Consider the following 24772-nt stretch of genomic DNA (forward strand, 5'->3'; position numbering starts at 1 on the left):
TGCTGTGGAAAATACAACGCAGTGTTTCTGCGCTGTATTTTCCGCACCATGGGCACAGCGGATTTGGTTTTCCATAGGTTTACGTGGTACTGTAAACCTGATGGAAAACTGATACGAATCCGCAGCCAAATCCGCACCGTGTGCACATAGCCTAATTCTAACCCTAATTCCAACCCTAGCCCTAATTCTAACCCTAATTGTAACCCTAGCCCTAAGTGCAACCCTAACCCTAAGTGCAACCCTAGCCCTAAGTGCAAACCTAACCCTAATTCCAACCCTAGCCCTAATTCTAGCCCTAAGTGCAACCCTAGCCCTAATTCCAACCCTAGCCCTAATTCTAACCCTAATTGTAACCCTAGCCCTAAGTGCAACCCTAACCCTAAGTGCAACCCTAGCCCTAAGTGCAAACCTAACCCTAATTCCAACCCTAGCCCTAATTCTAGCCCTAATTCCAACCCTAGCCCTAATTCTAGCCCTAAGTGCAACCCTAGCCCTAATTCCAACCCTAGCCCTAATTCTAACCCTAATTGTAACCCTAGCCCTAAGTGCAACCCTAGCCCTAAGTGCAACCCTAAGTGCTGAGGACAGGACGGAGGGGTAGGGAACACTGACGGCGGCTGCAGATCGCCGCCGTCAGTCGGTGGGGGGCAGATCGGGGTCTCCAGCTATTGCAGTATCGGCCATGGCTGGATTGTAATATTTCACCAATTTTCATAGGTGAAATATTACAGATTGCTGATTGGCTGTTGCACTTTCAACAGCCAATCAGAGCGATCGTAGCCACGAAGGGGGGGGGGGGGCCTGTAGCACCCCTCCCCCTCCCCCTGTCGTTAACCCTTTCCCCGGCCTGCAGGGACGCGATCATTCTGTGACACAGCACAGGCGTCACAGGGCGGATTGACTTTCATGACGCCTACGCTGTGTCACAGGTCGGGAAGGGGTTAAAGGGGTGGTGGACCGAGGCTGATCCCTTTATCCGTGCACGTCCAAGAGCAGCAGCGGCATCAGGAGGACACGTACCCGCCGCATATCGCTGGCACCTGCCCCCCGGCAGCTTCTCCGGGTAAGTTCCGGGGCTGGAGGGCTCTGGGCAGGCGGTCTGGGGCGGCGCTGGATAGAGGGGGCTTTTCCTGATGGTGGTGGCGCTGCCTGGCCCTTCTGGTACCGGCGCCGATAAATTTAGTCCCCAGCTTCGGTTCTCTGCTAGGCCGCATTCTGTAACTCCGCCCCCGCTGTGACGTGTCCCAGCGGCTCCGCCCACCTTTCTGGCGCTTCTCGTACAGGACGAGAAGCGCCTCTTGTAATCTCGGCGGCCATCTTCCCTTCTCCCGCGGCCCCTCTGGGCACACACTGGCAGTTGGTCTCTGAGGTAATTTGTCTGGTCTCTGAGTGAGGTAATTTGTCTGGTCTCTGAGGTAATTTGTCGGGAGCAGCTCCCGCAGGCGTCGGCACTGTCTGGGGAGGCTCACAGCTACAGTGGGGACACAGGGTCTGGGTGAGGGGGCTTCTCTGGACCACCCTCCTCCTCCTGCTGTAACCCTCTCACTGCAGAAGTGTCCTACAGGGGACACACAGAAGGGTACAATGTCCCGACCTAAAGCATCTATACAGGCTCACTAGGCTATTGCAGCCCTTCACTTCATGTACCTCCTTGCCAGTCTGTGTTTCCTTAGGCTCAGACTTCTGCAAGGCCTGTGACCCCCCAAATTACCTCAGGAGCCTCCGCCACCACCAAGCCCAGTGTACCGAGCCCCCCTGAGTGGGCTACGACACTGTCACAATCCATGGCTTCTCTGGCCAAAGTGATTGAGTCCCTCCACGATCCCTCCAGGGGTCGGAGTATGCGCAGGTCTGACATAAATGGATCCTCTCCCTATGGGAGCAGTCGATCAGTAGGTGTCAGCCCTCTAGAAACCTACCGGTGTCTAGGAAAAGGATCAGCAGCACGTCCCCAGAGCGTTCACGTGCATTCTTGTTGGCGAGTTACGCTTCTCGCTCTCCCTCCCCAGGGGTCAGTAACTACCGCGATTCTGAGTACGAATCGGACGGCCCCTTGGACTTGGATTCACAAGACTTCCAGGTGCTCGCATAGGCAGCACATATACTAAAATTGGAACGATACAGAGAAGATTATCATGGCCCCTGCGCAAGGTTGACACGCAAATTCGTGAAGCGTTCCATAAAAATGGTGGATTCGCTGATGGAGGAGGTCAATCTGACACATTGAAGAGAAATCTGATTCCGTTCCGGATCAAGCTGCATCCTTTAAGAGGACTAAACACCCCCATAAGACTTTTGCAGTCCACCCTGAGTTTACGGCCATACGCAATCGTTACAGGGAGCGACCGGACAAACGCTTCACAGGACAAAAGTCTCTCGAAGCGAAATATCCTTTTTCGGCTGTGCCGGGGAAGGATTGAGCTGAATCCCCTGTTGTAGACCCTCCAGTTTCTCGCCTGGCATCCAAGACCCTTTTATCCGTAACGGATGGGTCATCCTTTAAAAATCCCACAGACCATCAGATGGAACACCAGGCTCGCTCTGTTTTTTGAGGCCTCAGGCTCGGCCCTCTGCCCTTCAGTCGCTGCAGAATGGGTTTCTAAGGCGATAGTCTTCTGGGCAGATACCCTGGCCAAATCCATTCAGAGCGGTAATTATCTCCTCTGAAGCAGTCAAATTTTGTGGCCTGGACATTACCTGGTACACGCATTTTGGTTGCAGCTGGCTGTTCTGCTCTATTGGCAGCGAACGCAGTCACGATCAGCAGAGCATTATGCTCAGAGAGTGGAAAGTGGACTCTGCATAAAAAAAAAAAGTCCTTGATATCTCTGCCTTTCCAGAGTGGTCGCCTATTTGGTAAGAACATGGATCAGCTTATTTCTGATGCCACGGGAGGAAAGAGTAAATTTCTTCCCCAGCAGAGGCTTAGGTGTCTTTTTCGGAGACATCAACAATTTCGTTTCCGATCCCTTTGCTCCAACCCGGGCTGGTCCACCGTCGCTACCTTCCCCGGGTCAGGGCACTCCCCCACACAGGGACATAGGTTCTCAAGTCTCCTACAGACCTAGTCGACACTGGTAATCTTGCCCTAAACAGTTGAGATCTAAGGGATCTAGGTCTCAGAGATTTTCCGCCGCTGACTCCTGGCATCGTCTGGTCGACACCGGCAGGGTGGGCGGCCGCCTACTTCTATTCAGTCAGGCCTGGCTGTCCGTATTTTACAAGACCTCAAACTTCTAAACAAGTTTGTCAAGGTTTGTCATTTTCGCATGGAATCTCTGCATTCAGTCTTCGCTTCTATGGAAGAGGGAATGTTTTTTTGGCATCCATCGACATCCAAGATGCTTACCTACATATCCCGATCTTTCATCCGCCACTAGAGATTCCTGCGCTTCGCCATTCACGACCAGCATTTCCCATTTTGAGTCACTCCGCAAGACTGGGTCATTACCCCGGTTCCGGGAAATGAGAAGTTCAAGGGTTTCTAGTCGAATCTATTTGTGGTCCCAAAAGAGGATGGTACAGCCAGGGCCATCCTGGACCTAAAGCTTCTGAACAATTCTGTCAGAGTACGGCATTTGAGGATGGAGTCTCCCCCTCTCCAAGGGTTCCTGCACTTCGCCATCCGCGAAGAACATTTTCAGTTTAGCCTTGCCCTTCGGCCTTGCTACCGCCCCCAGGGTATGCTCAAAGGTCATGGCGGCAGTCATGTCCAGTCTACATTCTCAGGGCCTGGTCGTCTTGCTAGCCCTTCAGCAAGTGGCCTGAGCACTTTGTCAACCATCTGTTCGTTCCATCCGCCTTGGCATGAGGGACAACATGCGCTTTGGACGCATGTGACAGGAGCCTCTTCTCCCTCGTCAACATACTGCCCAGGGTAAATGGTCTCCTCAGAGGAGTGTTCTCTTCCCATCTACTGTATGTGCTGGAGATCCGAGCGATCTGGCTGTTCCTGCGGCGGTTCCATCGTCTCCTGACAGGCTGTCCCATCCGAATTCAATCAGACAATGCCATGGCCATGGCTTACAGAGGGGTCATCTGCAGCAAAGCGCGAGGTGGAACACATCCTTCACTAGGCCAATAGAAACCACTCCGTTATCTCGGCTGTTAACTCCTGAGCATGGAAAACTGGGCTGCGGACTTCCTCAGCTGTCAAGGCCTGCCCTCGGGAGAGTGGTCTCTTAATCCGGAAATTTTCCAGCAGACCTATCTTCACTAGAGGACACCAGACGTGGATCTGAATGCCAAGATGCTTGAGTTTGTAGCTCGATTACGGGACCTGAGAGCCATCGGGTGGACGCGCTCGTCCTTCCGTGGAGTCAGTTTAGTCTTCCCTACATGTTTTCCCCCATTGCTTTTGATTCCGAAGGCCTTCAGGAAGATCAAAGCAGAGGGAGTACCGGTGATCCCAGTTGCTCCTGACTGGCCACGCCGAGCGTGGTACGCAGAATTAGTGCAGCTTGTCAGACATCCCTTTGCAATCACCAGATCGACCAGACCTGCCTTTCCAGGGCCCGTTTGACACCAGAACTCAGGGCCCTGAGTTTGTGGGCTTGGCCGTTGACTCCTGGGTCCTAACCGTAGCTGGTTTCTCCCATGAGGTAGTTTCCACCATGATTAATGCTCTGAAGCCGGTGTCAGTACGCATCAGAAGCTGGTGTTAGTACGCATCTATCATCGGACCTGGAAAGCCTTTTTTGAATTCCTTCAGTCCGGTCTGTACTCGGGCCTAGCGCCGAGCTCCCTCAAAGGGTGGGTCTGCCTTGTCCTTATTGTTTCAGAATAAAGTCTCTTCCAAACCGCAGGTGAGAACTTTCTTTCTGGGAGTCTCTTGTGTGGTACCTCTACATAGCGCCCTTAGACGCCTGGGACCTTAACTTGGTCCTAGGTGTCCTATAGGAATCTCCCTTCGAACCGTTACAGGTTGTCTCTCCTACCTCTCATGGAAGGTCGCCTTCCTAGTCACGGTAACATCAATCAGAAGGATCTCGGAGCTAGTTGCTCTCTCCTGCCAAGCGCCTTTTCTGACTTCAGACACAAGGTAGTCCTCAGGTTGTCCCTGCCCTTCCTTCCAAAAGTGGTGTAGCTGTTTCACCTTATCAAGGATATTGTCCTACCCTCGTTTTGCCCAGCACCGGTGCATCGTGTGGAGAAAGCTTTCCACTCTTCGGATCTTGTGAGGGCTCTCAGAAGGTACGTGTCTAAGACGGTGCCTTTTTGCCAGACGGACGCCCTGTTCGTGCTCTCGAAGGGGCACCGGAAGGGATCGACCGCTTCTAAGTCAGGAATAGCCACATGGATTCGGTCGGCTATTCGAGAAGCTTAATGCGGGGATCAAGGCACACTCCACTCGGTCGGTAGGTGCTTCATGGGCCATTCGGCATCAAGAGTCTGCGGAGCAGGTTTGTAAAGTGGCGACCTGGTCTAGCCTGCACACTTTCTCAAAGCATTATGATGTCCATAGATGCTGGGAGTTTACTCTGTTATTTCCCACCCAGGGACTGCTTTGGAACTTCCGACGGCCCTGTGTCCTCCAATGTGGCGAAGGAGAAACGGGGATTTTTATGTACTCCTCGTAAAAAACCTTTTCTCCGAGCCACTCATTGGGGGACACAGCACCCACGGTGTTGGACTGAAGGCTGCTATTGTTTTTCTGATTTAACATGATGTACCTATTCTTGATGATAATAATCCTACTGCTTGGTCACTAAACTGGTTTGGGCTGGAGCCAGTGGGTGGTGTATATTGTAGAGGAGGAGCTAGCTTTTTTTGTATTCACTTAGTGTCAGCCTCCTAGTGGTAGCAGCATAACACCCACGGTCCTGTGTCGCCCAATGAGTGGCTCGGAAAAAAGGATTTTACGGTGAGTACACAAAAATCCCTGTTTTGATCATGTGATGGGGTCTATCACAGTGATCAAAATGAAACAATAGGAGAAATCTTTTTTCCTGGAAGAAGATGATGAGGGGCGGGTGCCGGAGCCCGAGGTACCAGGGGCGGATCCCATTTCTCTCTCCTCTGATGTGTTAGATCATAGAGGAGAGAGAAATAAATGGAAAATCTGCCTTTTTTTTTTTGCCATTAATCGGAGAATAAACCGACCCTAATCATGTTCTCCGGAGTATCAGCTACCCCCGGTAGCAGAGACCCTAGAGATTTTCCAAAACTGGGAAGCGCTATAACCTTATTTCTCAGCGCTGTTCAAAAGGCGTATAGACGGTCGTTAAGGGGTTAAGCAACTGTGCACACCTCGCTTGTAAAAGTCAACAGGTTGCTCCAAAAGACACGTTGTGACTTCGGAAATCAGAGTCTCATTATCTGGATAACTTAATTGTTGGAAAGAGGTGGAAGTCTGGTGAATAAAGGGATGTCGTAGAATTTTAGGCCACAGGATCGCGTGTTGTGAACTGGTGCATTGTCTTGCAAAAAGCTGACATCTTCGGTGAGCATTCCACGGCTCTTGGTTTTGATGGCCTCCTGCAATTTCCGCAGCAGTGAAGCACAGTATTCCCCAGTGATCATGGTACCCTTTGCTAGAGAATCCATCAATACTACTCTGTGCTGGTCCCAAATACTGTGAGCATGACCTTGCCTGCCAAGGGTTGGGCACGTGCCTTCTTTGGAGGTGAGTCATGATGCTTCCATTACATCTACTGGACTTTAGTCTCAGGATCCTAGTGATGGATCCAGCTTTCATCCTGTGTAATCAATCTGTTGATAAAATCCTCCTGGCCTCCACGGCACATTGTCAATAAAGCCTGAGAGCGTTAGACTCGTTCCTGCTTCTGGAAAGGTGTGAACAGCCGGGGAACCCAGCGAGCAGATACCTTATGTATGTGAAGATGGTCTTGGATGATTTTTTCCATGGACACCACACTAATCTTGACATTTTGGGCTAGGTGGCGAATGGTTATGCGGCGATTTTCCAAAAGGGCGCCCTCCACTTGCTGGATGATGTGTTCATCAATAGCAAAGTGGGGTCGCCCTGGAATTGGAGCTGTTTGCACCGAAGCCCGACCACATCTGAATTGACGATGCCAGTTCTTGACTACGTGTAACATATTATCCCTTTTAAAAAGATTTTTAAATTTTTATTAATGATATATTAAAAATACCACTTCCCAGTGAAAACGAAAAAAAAAAAAATTGATAATATACAGATCTACTGGGTGCACCTGCCCTCAACCAATGACACTACGCTCCCCTACTATCCCTACCTAACAGTGGAGGTTGGCACCCTGATAGATAATTTGGCGCCCCCACTCCGCGACGGCTGATAACCTACTGGCCCTATTAAGGACCTAGCCGGCTAAAGGAGGGAAAACATGGAGCAATTGGCAGAAATGAAGAAAGCGTAGGAGAGCTAAACTGAGGTGCACACCAGTATTATAAACTTTCTTTATCAAAGCCCAGAATTTGGGACAATGACACTACCATGGACATATACTTAAAACATGTAAGACATTACACACATGAATAAATATTGTTTTTATCTTTAGATAAATATGTCAGTTCTATTGCACAGCCTAAACAAATAAACAGCTATGTGCATAGAGGGTAGAAAATCAGCAGGAAAGACATAAATGCCAAATGACCTGGTTCGGTCCAAATTTAAGCCTGTGCATAACAGCACTCCCCTGTCAGCATTGGGTTAAATCAGATCATGTCTCAACACTGTGGTACACCTGAGACCATTTTCCATTACCCGTATATACAAAAATAGCCAGGGGTAAGTATCTATGTTTACACCCATTGGGGCGTATCGTGGACAGCTAAGTGTTTTTGTGTGGGGGACAATACCCCTTGTTACTGGCTGCCTCTAAAATCATTTATTGGTCCACTGCATTGTGTGTAAACATAGATACTTACCCCTGGCTATTTTTGTATATACGGGTAATGGAAAATGGTCTCAGGTGTACCACAGTGTTGAGACATGATCTGATTTAACCCAATGCTGACAGGGGAGTGCTGTTATGCACAGGCTTAAATTTGGACCGAACCAGGTCATTTGGCATTTATGTCTTTCCTGCTGATTTTCTACCCTCTATGCACATAGCTGTTTATTTGTTTAGGCTGTGCAATAGAACTGACATATTTATCTAAAGATAAAAACAATATTTATTCATGTGTGTAATGTCTTACATGTTTTAAGTATATGTCCATGGTAGTGTCATTGTCCCAAATTCTGGGCTTTGATAAGGAAAGTTTATAATACTGGTGTGCACCTCAGTTTAGCTCTCCTACGCTTTCTTCATTTCTGCCAATTGCTCCATGTTTTCCCTCCTTTAGCCGGCTAGGTCCTTAATAGGGCCAGTAGGTTACCAGCCGTCGCGGAGTGGGGGCGCCAAATTATCTATCGGGGTGCCAACCTCCACTGTTAGGTAGGGATAGTAGGGGAGCGTAGTGTCATTGGTTGAGGGCAGGTGCACCCAGTAGATCTGTATATTATCAATTTTTTTTTTTTCGTTTTCACTGGGAAGTGGTATTTTTAATATATCATTAATAAAAATTTAAAAATCTTTTTAAAAGGGATAATATGTTACACGAGTTTTGAATTTCCTTTCAACAATCCTGTTTTCATGTGTTTATTGCAGTTCTTGACTACGTAATATGATGGGAATCATCACCTTTCATCTCATCGAACGTCTCTTTGGTGTGCGGCCTTTCAATAAAGGAACTTGATGACGGCTCGGAATCCACTGGGTCCATTATCAAACTTCACACCACTCCAGCACCTGTAACATCAACACCGTTATCAGGTCTGAGTGGCAAATTGGCACAAAATCTACAGAGACTTGTATCATTACACATGTGCAGTGTCATCGTCCTGTGATAAATAGAAGTGGGTCAGGGAAAATCTTTAATGAACGCCCCTCGTATCTGTGAATCCAGATTTGGGGTAAGATTAAACAATTACAAGACAGGATCTTCAGCCTAAAAGATGTAATAGAGCTGTGTAGCTGGAAATCCAGCTCTGTGGTGAGTTGAAGCAGTTACTAGACAGCAAGATGGAGGTCATTGTACAGAGCCATATACCTGGAAATCCAGCTATTAGGTGAGATTAAACACTAGAAAGCAGCAGCATGGAGTAAATTATAGAGCAATACTGAGCAATATAGCTGTGAGTCCAACTAGGGTGAGACTAAACACTTACTAGAAGACGGGCCTCTCGCTGATCTCCGCATAGCCTTCAATAGGCAGCTATCCTGTAATCCCTCAGTGAGCCGGCACTCAGTCTTGTAATGAGTAGGATGATGCACCTTTTTTTCACAGTCACAGATGCACAGTTTTTCAGGGTGAAAAATATATGTGTGTGTGTATGTATATATATATATATATATATATATATAGATAGATTTTTTTTTTTTTTTCCATTTATATATTGAAATCTGTTTCCTTTGCAGAAGTAAAAGATGAGCGGACGAGCCAGATCCCGGGCCCGCGGCCGAGCTCGTGGGCAGGAGCAGGCCCCACAAAGACCACCTGGACAGGTTTTGTACCCCACTCATTAACCCTTTTAGTAATTCCTGCTGCTTTTTCATAATGGAGGCGCTTCAAGCGGTTTCTTTTTTTCCCACAATGCATTGCATTGTTCTCTAATCCTGCAGAGGCAGCAGAATTATGGGAATCTGGGTCCAATTTTTTTTTTCCTTACTATATTATTGAATAACTCTCGAATTTACAGGTACAGCAGACCCAAGGACCCCAGCCAACAGTCAGACCACCGCAGCCCCAAGGACCCCAGCCAGCAGTCAGACCACCGCAGCCCCAAGGACCCCAGCCAGCAGTCAGACCACCGCAGCCCCAAGGACCCCAGCCAGCAGTCAGACCACCGCAGCCCCAAGGCGCCTGGGCAGCAGTCAGACCACCGCAGCCCCAAGGCGCCTGGGCAGCAGTCAGACCACCGCAGCCCCAAGGCCCCCGGCCAGCAGTGAGAGCACAGCAGCCTCAATCCTGGCCGGCACTCGGACCACAGCAGCCCCAAGACCCCCGGCCAGCAGCAGTCAGACCTCAGCAGCCAGCACCTGAGCCTTTGTTGGTCGGAAGAGGGCGCCAGAGAGGCCCGCCGGCAGCGGCAGCAGAGAGACCAGCGCCCGAGGGTAAGTGTCCTTAATGTTCCAGGGTTAAGTGCGAAATCTGACTGAGAGGCTTGTCCGTGTGTCATGAATCGGAGGTGTTTGGTTGCCCCCAGTTCTTCATCAGGGATTTATTTATATCCCAGTTCCGGTTTGGAACTTGCAGCTCTTTGCCCCCCCCTTACCCTCAGGTTAGTCAGGGAACTACACCTAGGATAATTAGTCACCAGAAAGGCTGCCTGCTCGTGTACTGACTATCGGGCACGCTGCAGTGAGGGCGTTATACCTATTCCCAGTCACAGGCAGGAAATCAACTTATAAGACCCTTTCCGTCACTGCCCGCTTTGCTCAACAAGCTCAAAACGCTTCGCTGCCACCAGCTCCTATTACTATGATTAATAGTGGGTTGGCTTCTGACCTGATCAGTAGCAATGGCTTAGGTTGGAGGACTAGGGGTACGTTTAGAGCAAGGAGAACAACACAAGTAAATATTATATCTTTTACTCCAAGAAAGATTAGGCAGTGTTTACAAAGAGTATAAAAACGATATTACAAGATGAGGCAATTATAGTATGTACAGAACGATTACAAAATAAAAAGGATTAAGGATGAAAAGCACTTACAGTTCACGCATATCATGGCTGCCATGGGGCGAAGGAAGTGACATCCCAATGCATCAGGCTGGTTGCTGAGCCTCCTGTAGCAGGCTTCCTAGGCAAAAGACCACCTCTCAACTCAGCTGGTCAATGTTATGCCCTGTGCTTCATGACCACACTGATTGGGCGAAGCTATGACATGCACTCCCTTCTGGAAGTTATGAAAAACGTTACATCGGCCATAACTCAGGGTGGGAACCTCGTAGAAGGGCGCCAAAACAGTCATTCTCCCAAGCATGAGATTGCCGTTCATTTAAGTCCAAACATGACTTGGCTATGTGACTTGAGTAAGCAGTAATGCATTTCTCAGGTTCTGCTAGGCACTGAGCTTTGAAAACTCATGGGAGGGTAGCTCTACTGATGCACATTCCAAAAATGTAAGATTCCCCCTACCCCACTTAATCAATGCCATTATATTTGGTCTTAAAATGAACACTGTACTAGATAAAGAGATGGCCATGAGGCTGTAGGCTGCTTTCAACCAGTTCAGCGCCATAAAAGTAACCAGCGAGACTGCTAGCACACTGGTTTCACACATTACAGCTGAACAGCAGGGGAGAGGGAGAAGTGGACTTACATACGCAGCTGTGAAGGGGGGATCAGGGCTGGAGCCTGCTAGTACAAAGCCAAAGAGATGTAGCAGAGCTGTGTAGGCGTACATATTCATGACACCGTGATTTTAGGAATGTGCAAGGGCAAAATATTACAAAACCTCAAAATCCCGCAAAACATAAGTGGAATAGATGATGTGCATCATTTACGGGACCGATGCAGCCAATCACTGGCCACAGCAGTTACGTGGTGTACATGTAAGCTTCACTACTGAGGCCAGTGATTGTCTGCAGTCATCACATGGATGGTGGCTGAGATTTAGCTGCAGGATGACGGGGAATATCACCACTGAGTTGTGCGGGCTTTTCTTTGTTTATTTTTATATCTTTTTTTTTTCCTGTCACGATTCACACCGTGACTGTCAAGATCCCTTAGCCGCTGCCTACAATATGTCACGGATTGGGGTGACTTTAGACCAGCAGACGGCTATCACATGTGCAGGGGGGCTTATCCTAGTTATCCCTCCACTGCCACAATGTGATGAAAAAAAAACACACACAAGGCTATTGACCTCTTGTTTACAGCAGGGGCTTATTTTAGGTATCCCACTGCTCTTCAATATACCATGAACTGCAGGGATTTGTGTATCCCGCTTACAGTTCCACTTAAACCTTGCAGCTCTCTGGCGCCCCCCTTTTGTCAGGTCAGATTAGGTACTGCACCTAGGGTGATTATTCGCCAGAAAGGCTGCCTGCTATGTACTGGCTATTGGGCGCACTGCAGCAACGCGATAACTACTCCCACTCAGGCAGGAACAATAATTATCAAGCCGCAGTCGCTACAGTGACCCCCAAAAGCCTGCACACGGTCGCTGCCACCAGCTCCGATTGAACGGGTCTGGAGCTAACCCAAACAGTAGCGTAATTCCCTTCAGAGACAGGGTACGGTTTAGAGCATGGAGAAATAACTGGCATGAAATAATATACCCATAAAGTTTATGCAGTGTTTATCAAAATATTTTACAAAGATGTTACAAATGAGACAATTGCAAATATGTACAAGGTAATTATAAAAATAAAAGGATTAAATGAAGAAAAGGTAACACTCACATATTCTCAGATCATTGCATTTGCAGGCAACAGGCTAGGAGAGCTTTCCATCTATCCCAGTGCATTGGCACTCGCAGTCTGGTCGCTTCAGGTAAAAACTCACAACTCCCCCCCTGGAAGCCTGCCATCAACTTTATAACCTACAGCCTGTGACCTCACAGAAAGGGCTGTGTTGAGATCGCCCGCCTCTTTCTTCAGTGTAACTAAATGTCCCCTAAAGATATCTAATGCTGGTATCTTCGCTACAGGACATGTCAGAATCATATCATACCCAGCATTCATCTCAGATTACCGTGGGCTTTCTAATGAGATCAAATATGTCCTGTTATGTACAGAGCAATCACTACTTCTTCCCCCGATGGAGTTAGACGACTGTGTTTAGAGTGATGGGTAGATGTTTCGATGGAGATCAAGAATATGTATTTATCATTCTACTATCCCAAATAGTTTGTCTAATATCTCACAATAACAGAACAAAGGACCGCATGGTTCTAGAAGTTTCTCTAACAGTTCCTGCTAGTACCAATTTCCCTTGCAGCTATGCCAGTCGTAAATACCTTTCTTCAATAAAACTCCCCTCTCACATACATTGGCAAGGCAGCTCTTGGCTGAATGAAAGGGAAGGGGGTTTTTTAACCCACAGCATGCTAGCAACAGAACTAAACTTATATGATATTTCATACCATATCGTGACACCTCCCCCTTTTTGCGTGCGCTACGGCGGCAGAACCTCTCGGTATACCTCCATGCGCACCTCCGTGGGTTCACCCTGGCGGGACAGTCCATCTGCATTCCCATGCTCCCTGCCCGCTTTGTGTTCAATGGTGAAGTCAAATTGCTGAAGGGCAAGGCTCCAGCGTAGCAACCTGCCGTTGGTTCCACACATGGTGCTTAGCCAGCGCAGAGGGTTGTGGTCGGTCACCACCGTGAAGGTGCGACCGTACAAGTAGGGCTGCAAGCGCTGCAGGGCCCAGACTATGGCCAGGCACTCCTTCTCGATGGTGGAGTAGGCCACTTCCCTCGGCAAAAGTTTCCGGCTCAGGTACAACACGGGGTGCTCTTGGTCCTCCGAGTCAACCTGGCTGAGCACAGCACCAAGGCCAAACTCGCTGGCGTCGGTCTGTACCAAGAACGGTCGACTGCTGTCGACTGCTTTCAACACAGGGGCGTTGCACAGTGCTGTTTTCAACGCCTGGAAGGCCCCCTCACAGCCATCTGTCCAGTTGACGATGTGGGGTAGCTTCTTCCTGGTGAGGTCCGTCAAAGGTTTTGCCAGGCTACTATAGTGCTGCACGAAGCGCCTATAGTACCCTGCAGTGCCCAGGAAGGACATCACATGTTTCTTGGTCCTGGGAGTGGGCCAGTTCACGATCACGCCCACTTTGTCAGGCTCTGGTTTTAGGGTGTTTCCGCCTACCCGGTGCCCCAGGTAGTGAACCTCCCTCATGCCCATCTGGCACTTTCCCGGCTTGATAGTCAGTCCTGCTCGGTGAATTCGCCCGAGCACCTCCTCGAGATGCTGCAGGTGTTCATCCCAGGAGGGACTGAAGATGGCAATGTCATCTAAGTACGCCACAGCATACTTCTCCAGTCCCTGAAGCAGGAGATTGACCATCCGCTGGAAAGTGGCAGGGGCATTCTTCATGCCGAAGGGCATGACCGTGGACTCGTACAGTCCAAAGGGTGTGATAAAGGCGGACTTCTCCTGCGCCTCGGGGCTCAGGGGAATCTGCCAGTATCCGCGACTCAGATCCATTATTGTCAGGTATTTTGCGCCAGCTAACTTCTCAAGCAGCTCCTCGATGCGCGGCATTGGGTGCGCGTCAGAGGCTGTAATGGCGTTGAGCCCCCTGTAGTCCACGCAGAACCGGGTGGTCCGGTCCTTCTTTGGCACGAGAACTACCGGTGAGGCCCACGCGCTCTTTGACCGTCGAATCACCCCCAGCTGTAACATCTCATCGATCTCCTGGCGCATAATCTGCTGCACCTGGTCAGAGATTCGATAGGGTGTTCGCCGTAGTGGGGCGTGATTCCCGGTGTCCACCTCGTGGACCGCTAACTCAGTCCTTCCAGGCCGGTTGGAGAACACGACCCGGAAGGGTTCCAGTGTGGTTTGCAACTGCAACCGCTGTGGTTCATCTAGCGAGGCGCTTACCTCCACGTCCTCAATGGACCCACGGGCCTTGGCTTGGGCCAGCATGTCCAGGAGGGTGTCTTCCTCCCCGTCTTCGGGTGCGCTGCAGACCGGTAGGACGAAAGGTTCACGTTCGTGATGAGCCTTCATCATGTTGACGTGAAAGGCCTTTCGCCTACCCCGAGTGTGGTCAAGCGTGACCACGTAGGTGACCGGGTTGAGCTGTTGGTGGACGACGTACGGGCCCTCCCAGGCTGCCTGAAGCTTATCCGTTGGTACAGGAACCAGCACCCACACCTTTTGACCCACGTGGTAGGTCCGCTCCCGGGCGTTCTGGTCGTACCAGTGCTTCTGATCAGCCTGAGCCTGCGTCATGTTGTCATGCACCAACTGCGTCAAGGTCTGCATCTTGTCACGGAAGCGCATGACATACTCCACTATGGACACTTCAGAAGGGTTCGGCTCCTCTTCCCAGGATTCTCTTACCAACCCAAGGGGTCCCCGGACTCGCCTGCCGTACAGGAGCTCGAAGGGGGAGAACCCCGTCGAGGCCTGCGGAACCTCTCGGTAAGCGAATAGCAGGTGTGGGAGGTACCGCTCCAGGCGCGCCCTTGTGTCTCAACCAGCATGCGTAGCATCTGTTTGAGGGTACCATTGAAGTGTTCACACAAGCCATTGGTCTGTGGGTGATACGCACTCGATACCAGGTGCTTCACCTGCATTTTCTTACAGAGAGCCTCCATTAGGTGAGACATAAATTGGGTCCCTCGATCAGTAAGCATTTCCCTGGGAAATCCTACACGTGAAAAGATGGCCAACAGGGCATCCGCCACCTTATCTGCCCTAGTTGATGACAGAGCTACTGCCTCTGGGTACCGGGTAGCGTAGTCTACCACAGTAAGAATAAATCGCTTTCCAGAGCTGCTGGAGACGGCCAGCGGGCCCACAATGTCCACCGCAATCCTCTGGAAAGGCTCCTCTATCACTGGCAAAGGGATCAGGGGAGCCTTAAGAGCAGGCCCCGCCTTCCCCACTCTTTGACAGGTGACACAGGAGCGGCAGTAGTTTGACACATCTGTCCCCATCTTAGGCCAATAGAAGTGTTGAGACAGCCGGGCCTTAGTTTTGCTGATCCCCAAGTGTCCAGCTAGCGGGATCTCATGGGCAATCCGCAACAACTCACCCCGGAATTGCTGTGGGACGACCAGCTGTCTTTCCCTCAACCACTCCTTTTGTGATTCTCCGGGTACTGTCTCCCGGTACAACCTTCCTCCTTCCCAGAACACCTTCTCCTTATCAGTTTCGGAGAATGACGTCCCGGCGAGTTGTCTCAAACTCTCTAGGCTCGCATCTGCGTGCAGAGCGGCCTGAAACTCCTGGCTAGGGGAAGCCAGAAGTGACGTCAGGGTCCCTTCCCCACGGGAGCCCTCTGGGACCTGCTCTGGGTCCACCTCTGGTTCAGTCACACTGATGACTGAGGAGGGTCCGGAAGGCAGACAGTTATCTGCGTTTCGGGCACTCTGACTGCGGGTGACAGCAGCTACGTAGGCTGTCTCCCCGGGGGTTTCTACAGACCCATCAGCCGACGCTGCTACGGGTTCTACCTCCCCGTCCACCCCCATTACCTCAGGAGCATTGCTACTTATGGGCCAGTTACCTTCCTCGGTGGCACTGGTCAATTGCATGGCATCACCTTCCTCACGGTTCCCATGTATCTCCCCATTTCTCGTAGCACCGACACTTGCCCCTGCTAGGGGTTCCTCAGCCGTCTCACTCCGCAGAGCGACGGGGCTGAGCACTCCTGTACCTATGGACACATCAACTTTCATAGAAACATCATTATCAGATACAGTTGGCACAGGTACAACATTTCCACTATCAATCCTAGGGAAAAAATGGTTATCAGATGCAATATTACAAGATAAAGCATGGTCAGGTAACACATGCGACTTCCCATCATCATCATCATCATCACCAGGGTTAACTTTACCCTCATTAGTAGATTGGGGAGGAGGGTCATCCACGAAGTATGCAACCAACCTCCCCAAATCAGTCCCCAACAAAACATCAGTGGGCAAATTATCAGACAGCCCCACTTCCTTCACCCCGCTCCCAGCACCCCAATCAATAAAAACCCGGGCCATCGGTAAGGGACAGCTGATGCCCCCAATCCCAGTGACAGTTAGGGTTTTCCCCGGAATGATTTCTTCAGGGGCCGCCAGTTCGGGTCGGATGAGGGTTTGTTCAGCCCCGGTGTCCTTGAGGCCTGTAGCAACACGACCTCCCACAGTGACGGGCTGTACGTTGTCACACACCCTCCCAGCCACACCACCCACCAAAAGAACTGCTGCATTAGGCCCTGGGGCCTGGGATGAGGGGTTCTTCTGCTTGGCTGGACATCGGTGACTGAGGTGTCCAGTCTACCGGCAGTGGTAACACTGGCGAAGTTCGGTGGTAGGTCTGGTGCTGTTGGCCACGGGGACAGGACCTCTGGTATGTTGGCTGGCAGGGGTACTGGCGTTGGATGCAGGCTTACCCCCTCTCCAGCTGGAGGTGACTGGCTTCCGCACTTCCGATCTACGGTTGGCCTCATAGGCATCGGCAATCTGCGCTGCTTTCGTCACGTCTTTGGGTTCTTGGTCCATCACGAACTGTCGCACCTCAGTTGGGCAAAGATGGAAGAACTGGTCTTTGATCATCAGGTCTCGCAGCTGGGCAAAAGTGGTTACTGCCAGTCCTTGGGTCCACTGGTCAAAGTGGGTCCCCAGTCCATGCACCACATCACTGTAACTGTCGTGTGGGCCACGTTGGAGGGTCCGAAACTTTTTACGGTACACCTCGGGTGTAAGCTGGTACTTGGCTATCAGAGCCTGCTTGATGGCCTCATAGTCACCATCTTGTTCTTGAGGGAGGGCAGCAAACGCCTCCAGAGCTTTTCCTCTCAGCCCTGGTGTAAGGTACCGTGCCCATTCTTGTGTAGGCAGCTGGTACTGTCTGCAGGCTTTCTCAAAGGCCCGCAGAAACGTGTCCAAGTCCCCATCCTTTTCCATAACAGGAAAGTGGTCAGGCCGGGGCTTCGGTATCTGAGCGCTGCTGGGCTCACGACTGGACTGGGACGACCCCCCTGCATTTGTAGTTGGGCCATCTGCAGCTGGTACTCCCTCTCCGCTTGGGCCTCTCGCTCGGCTCGCTGGGCCTCTCGCTCGGCTCGCTGGGCCTGGGCCTCTCGCTCAGCTCTCTTGGTATTGCTGGATCAGCTGCAGATGTCGGTCCAGGTCATCTGCGGAGCATTGTTGCAGAGCCAGCTGCAGGAGGAGGTCTGCGCCCCCTTGGTTGCCAGTAGGGCCCGTATTCAGTGGTTGGACCTCTGCTGCAGCACCATGTTCGCTTGTGCTGGCATCTGCGGCTTCTGGGCTCTGTTAGTGGTCTAGAGCGGCTTCCCATTGCATCAGGGCTGCGACCAGTTCGCTTTTGTTTTTGCTTGCATAGTCAATGTGCTGTGACCTGCATAAGGCAACAAGGGTGTCTCTGGTCTGCTGCTCATAAAAGGCTTCTCCCAGCCCAACCATGGTTGCCAAATAAAAGATAGGATAGAAAAACGTAGAAAAAGGGAGGGGATAATTACCAGTACACACAATTGTCTCAAGACTAATAAACACTGAGTTCTTTCTCCAAACTTATTTGCGCAGAGTTCTCGCAAGAACTTTCTGCAAGTTTTTAGTGAGAGGAATGATTGCTCAAACCAAATCACTAATGCTCTAATATCCCACCGCCTTGCCACCAATATGTCACGATTCACACCGTGACTGTCAAGATCCCTTAGCCGCTGCCTACAATATGTCACGGATTGGGGTGACTTTAGACCAGCAGACGGCTATCACATGTGCAGGGGGCTTATCCTAGTTATCCCTCCACTGCCACAATGTGATGAAAAAAAAACACACACGAGGCTATTGACCTCTTGTTTACAGCAGGGGCTTATTTTAGGTATCCCACTGCTCTTCAATATACCATGAACTGCAGGGATTTGTGTATCCCGCTTACAGTTCCACTTAAACCTTGCAGCTCTCTGGCGCCCCCCTTTTGTCAGGTCAGATTAGGTACTGCACCTAGGGTGATTATTCGCCAGAAAGGCTGCCTGCTATGTACTGGCTATTGGGCGCACTGCAGCAACGCGATAACTACTCCCACTCAGGCAGGAACAATAATTATCAAGCCGCAGTCGCTACAGTGACCCCCAAAAGCCTGCACACGGTCGCTGCCACCAGCTCCAATTGAACGGGTCTGGAGCTAACCCAAACAGTAGCGTAATTCCCTTCAGAGACAGGGTACGGTTTAGAGCATGGAGAAATAACTGGCATGAAATAATATACCCATAAAGTTTATGCAGTGTTTATCAAAATATTTTACAAAGATGTTACAAATGAGACAATTGCAAATATGTACAAGGTAATTATAAAAATAAAAGGATTAAATGAAGAAAAGGTAACACTCACATATTCTCAGATCATTGCATTTGCAGGCAACAGGCTAGGAGAGCTTTCCATCTATCCCAATGCATTGGCACTCGCAGTCTGGTCGCTTCAGGTAAAAACTCACAACTCCCCCCCTGGAAGCCTGCCATCAACTTTATAACCTACAGCCTGTGACCTCACAGAAAGGGCTGTGTTGAGATCGCCCGCCTCTTTCTTCAGTGTAACTAAATGTCCCCTAAAGATATCTAATGCTGGTATCTTCGCTACAGGACATGTCAGAATCATATCATACCCAGCATTCATCTCAGATTACCGTGGGCTTTCTAATGAGATCAAATATGTCCTGTTATGTACAGAGCAATCACTACTTCTTCCCCCGATGGAGTTAGACGACTGTGTTTAGAGTGATGGGTAGATGCTTCGATGGAGATCAAGAATATGTATTTATCATTCTACTATCCCAAATAGTTTGTCTAATATCTCACAATAACAGAACAAAGGACCGCATGGTTCTAGAAGTTTCTCTAACAGTTCCTGCTAGTACCAATTTCCCTTGCAGCTATGCCAGTCGTAAATACCTTTCTTCAATAAAACTCCCCTCTCACATACATTGGCAAGGCAGCTCTTGGCTGAATGAAAGGGAAGGGGGTTTTTTAACCCACAGCATGCTAGCAACAGAACTAAACTTATATGATATTTCATACCATATCGTGACATTTCCCGTTCCCCCTTTAACACTATCCTGACCTAGGAAGTGCTGATAGTCCTCATATGGGATGCAGGTGTGCGGACCGGTGTTGCATAGCTGGCACCAGCCTCTAACAGCCGAGATCGGAGACAGCTCTGATCACTGCTGTGTGAACAGTTTTTAGATGCTGCTGTAATTCATTGCTGCATTTATACAGGTGCAATCCCTGTGGTGCTGGGAGCAGATTGTCCTCATCCCAAAAATATAGATATACATATGTATATGTGTAAGCTTTTCTGGTGTCTCTGCAATATATCAGCGTCTTTTGGTCATCTCCCACTTGGGGAAGAAAAAAAACGAATCCGGATGTTGTACGTACCCCTAAATGGTACCAATAAAAACAGAAGTTCGCCCCACAATAAGGAAGACCTCGCACAGCTCCAGCTACAGATCTCAGGAATAGGGCAATACCATTATTTTATTTATCGTATTATAAAAATGAAGTTTTTTAGAAATATTTGTGGTTTGAACATTTTCGGAAAAAAAATCTTTTTTTTATTGAAAATTTCCCAAACCACAAATATGATACAATATATTTATAATTATTATGTGTATAGTATGTGCATATATATATTATTTTTGTGGCTTTAAATAATTTGTAAAAAGATATATGGTATGTACAATGCTCAAAAAAAATAAGGGGACACTAAAGCACCATATCCCAGATATCACTGAATGAAATATTCCAGTTACAAATCTTTTTCATTACATGGTGAAATGCATTGAAAACAATAAAACCTAAAAATTACCATCGTAAATCACAACTAATATCCCATGGAGGTCTGGATTTAGAATGAAGCTCAAAATCAAAGTGGAAAATCAAATTACAGGTTGATCCAACTTCAGTGGAAATGCCTCATGACAATGAAGTGATGCTCAGTAGTGTGTGTGACCTCCACGTGCCTGTATGACCTTCTTATAATGCCTGGGCATGCTGCTGATGATGTGGCAGATGTTCTCCTGAGGGATCTCCTCCCAGACCTGGATTAAATCATCTGTCAACTCCTGGACAGTCTGTGATGTAACATGGTGTTGGTGGACTGAACAAGACATGATGTCCCAGATGTGCTCGATTCGATTCTGGTCAGGGGAATGGGCAGGCCAGTCCATAGCTTCAATGCCTTCATCTTGCAGGAACTGCTGACACACTCCAGCCACATGAGGTCTGGCATTGTTCTGCATCTGAAGGAACCCAGGGCCCAGCACACCTCCACATGGTCTCACAATGGGTCTGAGGATCTCCTCCCGGTACCTAATAGCAGTCAGGGTATCTCTGGCGAGCACATGGAGGGCTGTGCGGCCCTCCAAAGAAATGCCTTCTTACACCGTTACAGTCATCCTGGAGGATGTTGCAGGCAGCAGAACGTTCTCCACGGTGCCTCTTGACTCTGTCACGTGCTCAATGTGAACCTGCTCTCGTCCGTGAAGAGCACAGGGCACCAATGTCTCATCTGCTAATCTTGGTGTTCTCTGGCAAATGTCAATAGCCCTGCATGGTGTTGGGCTGTAAGCACAACACCCACTTCTGGATTCACCGGGCCCCTATACCACCACTCTCATGGAGTCTGTATATGACAGTTTGAGCAGACAAATGGATGTTAGTGGCCTGCTGGAGGTCATTTTGCAGGGCTCTAGCACTGTTCCCCTTGCTCCTCGTTGCCCAAAGGAGGAGGTAGCGGTCCTGCTGGTGGGTTGATGCCCTCCACATCTCCTGGTGTACTGGCCTGTCTCCTGGTATCTGCTCCATGCTCTGGACACTGCTCAGACCCAGCTACCCTTCTTGCTACAGCTCTCATTGCTGTGCCATCCTGGATGAGTTGCGCTACCTGAGACACTTCTGTGGGTTGTTGACACCGCCTCATGCTACTGTACAGTACCTCAAAGGGTGAGAGCAATGACAAAATGCAAAAGTGTCCAAAGCTGCCAAAAAGGATGAGAACAGAGAAATGGTCTGTGGTCAGCCCTGCAGAACCACACCTTTATAGGGGCTGTCTTGCTAATTGCCTATTTGCCTGTTGCTCCATTTGCACATCAGCAGGAGACATTGATTCACAGTCGGTGCTGCTTCATAACTGGACAGGCTGAATATTTCAACCACAAATAATAATTGTATGGTTATAATCCCAGACAATCCTATAAAAGGTTATTCCAAATATGGGAAGTGATCACCTATTCACAGGATAAGTAAGAACTTGCTGGATGCTGGGGTCCGGCTGTGGGGCCCCTACTGATTGCTAGGATGAGAGGCCTCCTGGTGTAGTCTCACAGGATGCTTCCTGCCGCCACTGTGCAGTATTGGGGGCCCCTTTTCTGTCCTGTGACCCCCTGTATGTGTAAGGGAGACCTGTGTAGCTAATAGTTTAACAAACCTTTTTCTTTCGCTTAGTTCTGCAGGTGTCAGCCGGACTTGCAGAAGTGTCTATCGGGGAACGGGGCGGCCGTAGGCGCGACTTCCATGACGTCGGGGTGAACACCCGGCAGACTATCGAGCACGTCCAAAAATCGAAAGCAGGTAATCGCGTCCTCGAATCTTTTTCCACTTATCTTGTTGTTTCTTGCTGTTCTGTGGAAAGCTGGATGACAAACATGTTTCCACCTCTACAACTCCTGGGTTTGTCATCTAGTTATCACCAAGTCAAAAAGCTGCACATGAAGGGTTAAAACATGCATGTCTCTGGTCCCCAAATCTCGCTGGGCGATTGGAGTCTTTTTATGCCAAATATTTGGAAATGAGAAATCAATAGAGGTGACGGGGGTTTTTACACTACTGGAAAAGGGGCCCCAAAAGATAGAAAGGAAAAGGCAAGCAGTACTCATCTTACCCCGGTCCTCCGCCTGTTCTCTGCCGCTGCTCCTATTTGCTTTTCTGCTGTAGCAGTGACACCACATCAAAAGCGCACATCACTGCTGCAGCCAATCACTGGGCACGGCAGCTCCTGCCATCTACATGATTGACTGCAGCGGTGATGTGCGCTATTGAAGTGGTGTCGCCACTGCAATCAGATTAGAGCAGCGGTGAGGAACAGGCTTCACATGATGACATTTGTGCGAACAGCCAGATTAGGTGTCTTAAGAAAGCAACTGAATGGACTGAGAAATGCAAAAATATTTTCTTTCTATAGCCCCAACATATTCCACAGCACTTTACATTTTACAGGGGAAATTGTACAGATAATAAACATTACAACCTAACAGTCACATAAACAACAGACACCAAGAGGAGAGAGGGCCCTGCTGCTCGCAAGCTACAGTCTGAGGAAATAGGGGAGACAGGAGAGGTGAATGGTGACAATTGCTTTCATTGTTCGGACCAGCCATAGTGTAAGAAATCGGGTGTTCTTGTTAAGCTGCATGAACCGGTTATCAGCCAGAATATGTAACCGTACAGACACAGAGGCTATTAAATGCATAAAGCGTGTGAGGAACCTGGTTATGAAGAAAATGTTGAATGGGCAACACAGTGATAGTTAAAAAATGAGTTGAGGCGGTAGGCCAGTCTGAAGAAATGCACTTTTATGGCACGCTTCAGGCTATGTTCACACGTTCAGGATTTCCATCCTTTTTTTTTTTCCTGACTGAAACTGCAGGTCTCTGCAGAAAACGCAGGTGCGTTTTTGGTGCGTTTTTGGTGCGTTTTTTAGTGCGTTTTTTGATGCAGTTTTGTCTGCAGATTGTTTGTGTTTGACAGAAATAAAGTTTACTGCAGTGGGGGGGGGAAAAAAAAAAAGAAATGATGTCATTTCCTTGTCCAACCCTTTTCTTCTTCCATCCTCCATTTTGGGACTAAACACCAAAATGAGTGGACGTGTTTTGAATGACAGCGCTCCGCGTTTTGCGCCGCATGCGTCACTGCAGCGCACGCATCCGGGCGCAGAGGACGCAGCAAGTTGCATTTTTGCTGCGTCCAAAATCAATCGAAAAAAGGACGCATGCGGCGCAAAACGCAGCGTTGTGCATGCGTTTTGCTGCGTTTTACTTTGCGTTGTGTGTTGCGGCGCCGACGCTGCGGCGCACAACGCAAATGTGAACATAGCCTAAGTGCCACGTATCACGTATTTCAGTGCCACGTGATACGTGGCACGTATTTAAGTGCCACGTGCCACGTATTTAAGTGCCACGTGCCACGTATTTAAGTGCCACGTGCCACGTATTTAAGTGCCACGTGCCACGTATTTAAGTGCCACGTATTTAAGTGCCACGTGCCACCTATTTAAGTGCCACGTGCCACCTATTTAAGTGCCACGTGCCACGTATTTCAGTGCCACGTATTTCAGTGCCACGTGCCACGTATTTCAGTGCCACGTGCCACGTATTTCAGTGCCACGTGCCACGTATTTCAGTGCCACGTATTTCAGTGCCACGTATTTCAGTGCCACGTATTTCAGTGCCACGTATTTCAGTGCCACGTATTTCAGTGCCACGTATCACGTATTTAAGTGCCACGTGCCACGTATTTCAGTGCCACGTATTTCAGTGCCACGTATTTCAGTGCCACGTGCCACGTATTTCAGTGCCACGTATTTCAGTGCCACGTGCCACGTATTTCAGTGACACGTATCACGTATAAGTGACACGTGTCACGTATTTAAGTGACACGTATCACGTATAAGTGACACGTGTCACGTATTTAAGTGACACGTATCACGTATAAGTGACACGTGTCACGTATTTAAGTGCCACGTATTTAAGTGCCACGTATCCCACGAAGATTTTCCATGGAGAACAGACACATCCAGAGATATGTCTGCTCTCCACGGATGCAGCAACACACTGACAGGAGCCATAGTTCCTGTCGGTGTGTCACTGCGCATGCGCGAGTTTACCGGCGGTCATTGACCCCGGCTCTCTCGCTTAACGGCAGTGCTGCGTGGGAAAGTTCAACGCAGCTGTACTGCTGTTAACCGAGACGCCGGAGTCATTGAGCTCCGGGACAGCACCCGATACACTGCTAGGAGCTTCGCTCCTGGCAGTGTATCGCCGGAGAGCAGCCGATCGGCGTGGGACACTCGTTTTATGGATTCT

The 24772-nt window shown here is 49.4% G+C and overlaps 1 protein-coding gene and 1 non-coding gene across 5 annotated transcripts in view; both read left to right on the plus strand.

The window, feature by feature from the left end:
* Positions 1-830: 830 nt before the first annotated feature.
* Positions 831-24772, plus strand: part of LOC143789275 (piwi-like protein 1) — a 108418-nt gene continuing 84476 nt past the window's right edge. Inside the window, exons 1-5 of one of the 4 annotated variants that reach the window (XM_077278980.1) lie at positions 831-1063; positions 8595-8759; positions 9405-9491; positions 9686-10100; positions 22137-22262. In XM_077278980.1, coding sequence (XP_077135095.1) covers positions 9414-9491; positions 9686-10100; positions 22137-22262 — 619 coding nt within the window. In that variant the 5' untranslated portion in view covers positions 831-1063; positions 8595-8759; positions 9405-9413. Of the gene's footprint in view, positions 1064-1232; positions 1370-8594; positions 8760-9404; positions 9492-9685; positions 10101-22136; positions 22263-24772 lie in introns of those variants that run through there. The other 3 variants (XM_077278983.1, XM_077278979.1, XM_077278982.1) reach the window with 3 other exon arrangements.
* On the plus strand, positions 2081-2187 carry LOC143789277 (U6 spliceosomal RNA). Its single transcript, XR_013219062.1, has one exon. It is a non-coding gene; the product is annotated as a U6 spliceosomal RNA (small nuclear RNA).

The sequence above is a fragment of the Ranitomeya variabilis genome, unplaced genomic scaffold, assembly GCF_051348905.1.
Source record: "Ranitomeya variabilis isolate aRanVar5 unplaced genomic scaffold, aRanVar5.hap1 Scaffold_159, whole genome shotgun sequence".
In the NCBI taxonomy this organism is placed as follows: domain Eukaryota; kingdom Metazoa; phylum Chordata; class Amphibia; order Anura; family Dendrobatidae; genus Ranitomeya; species Ranitomeya variabilis.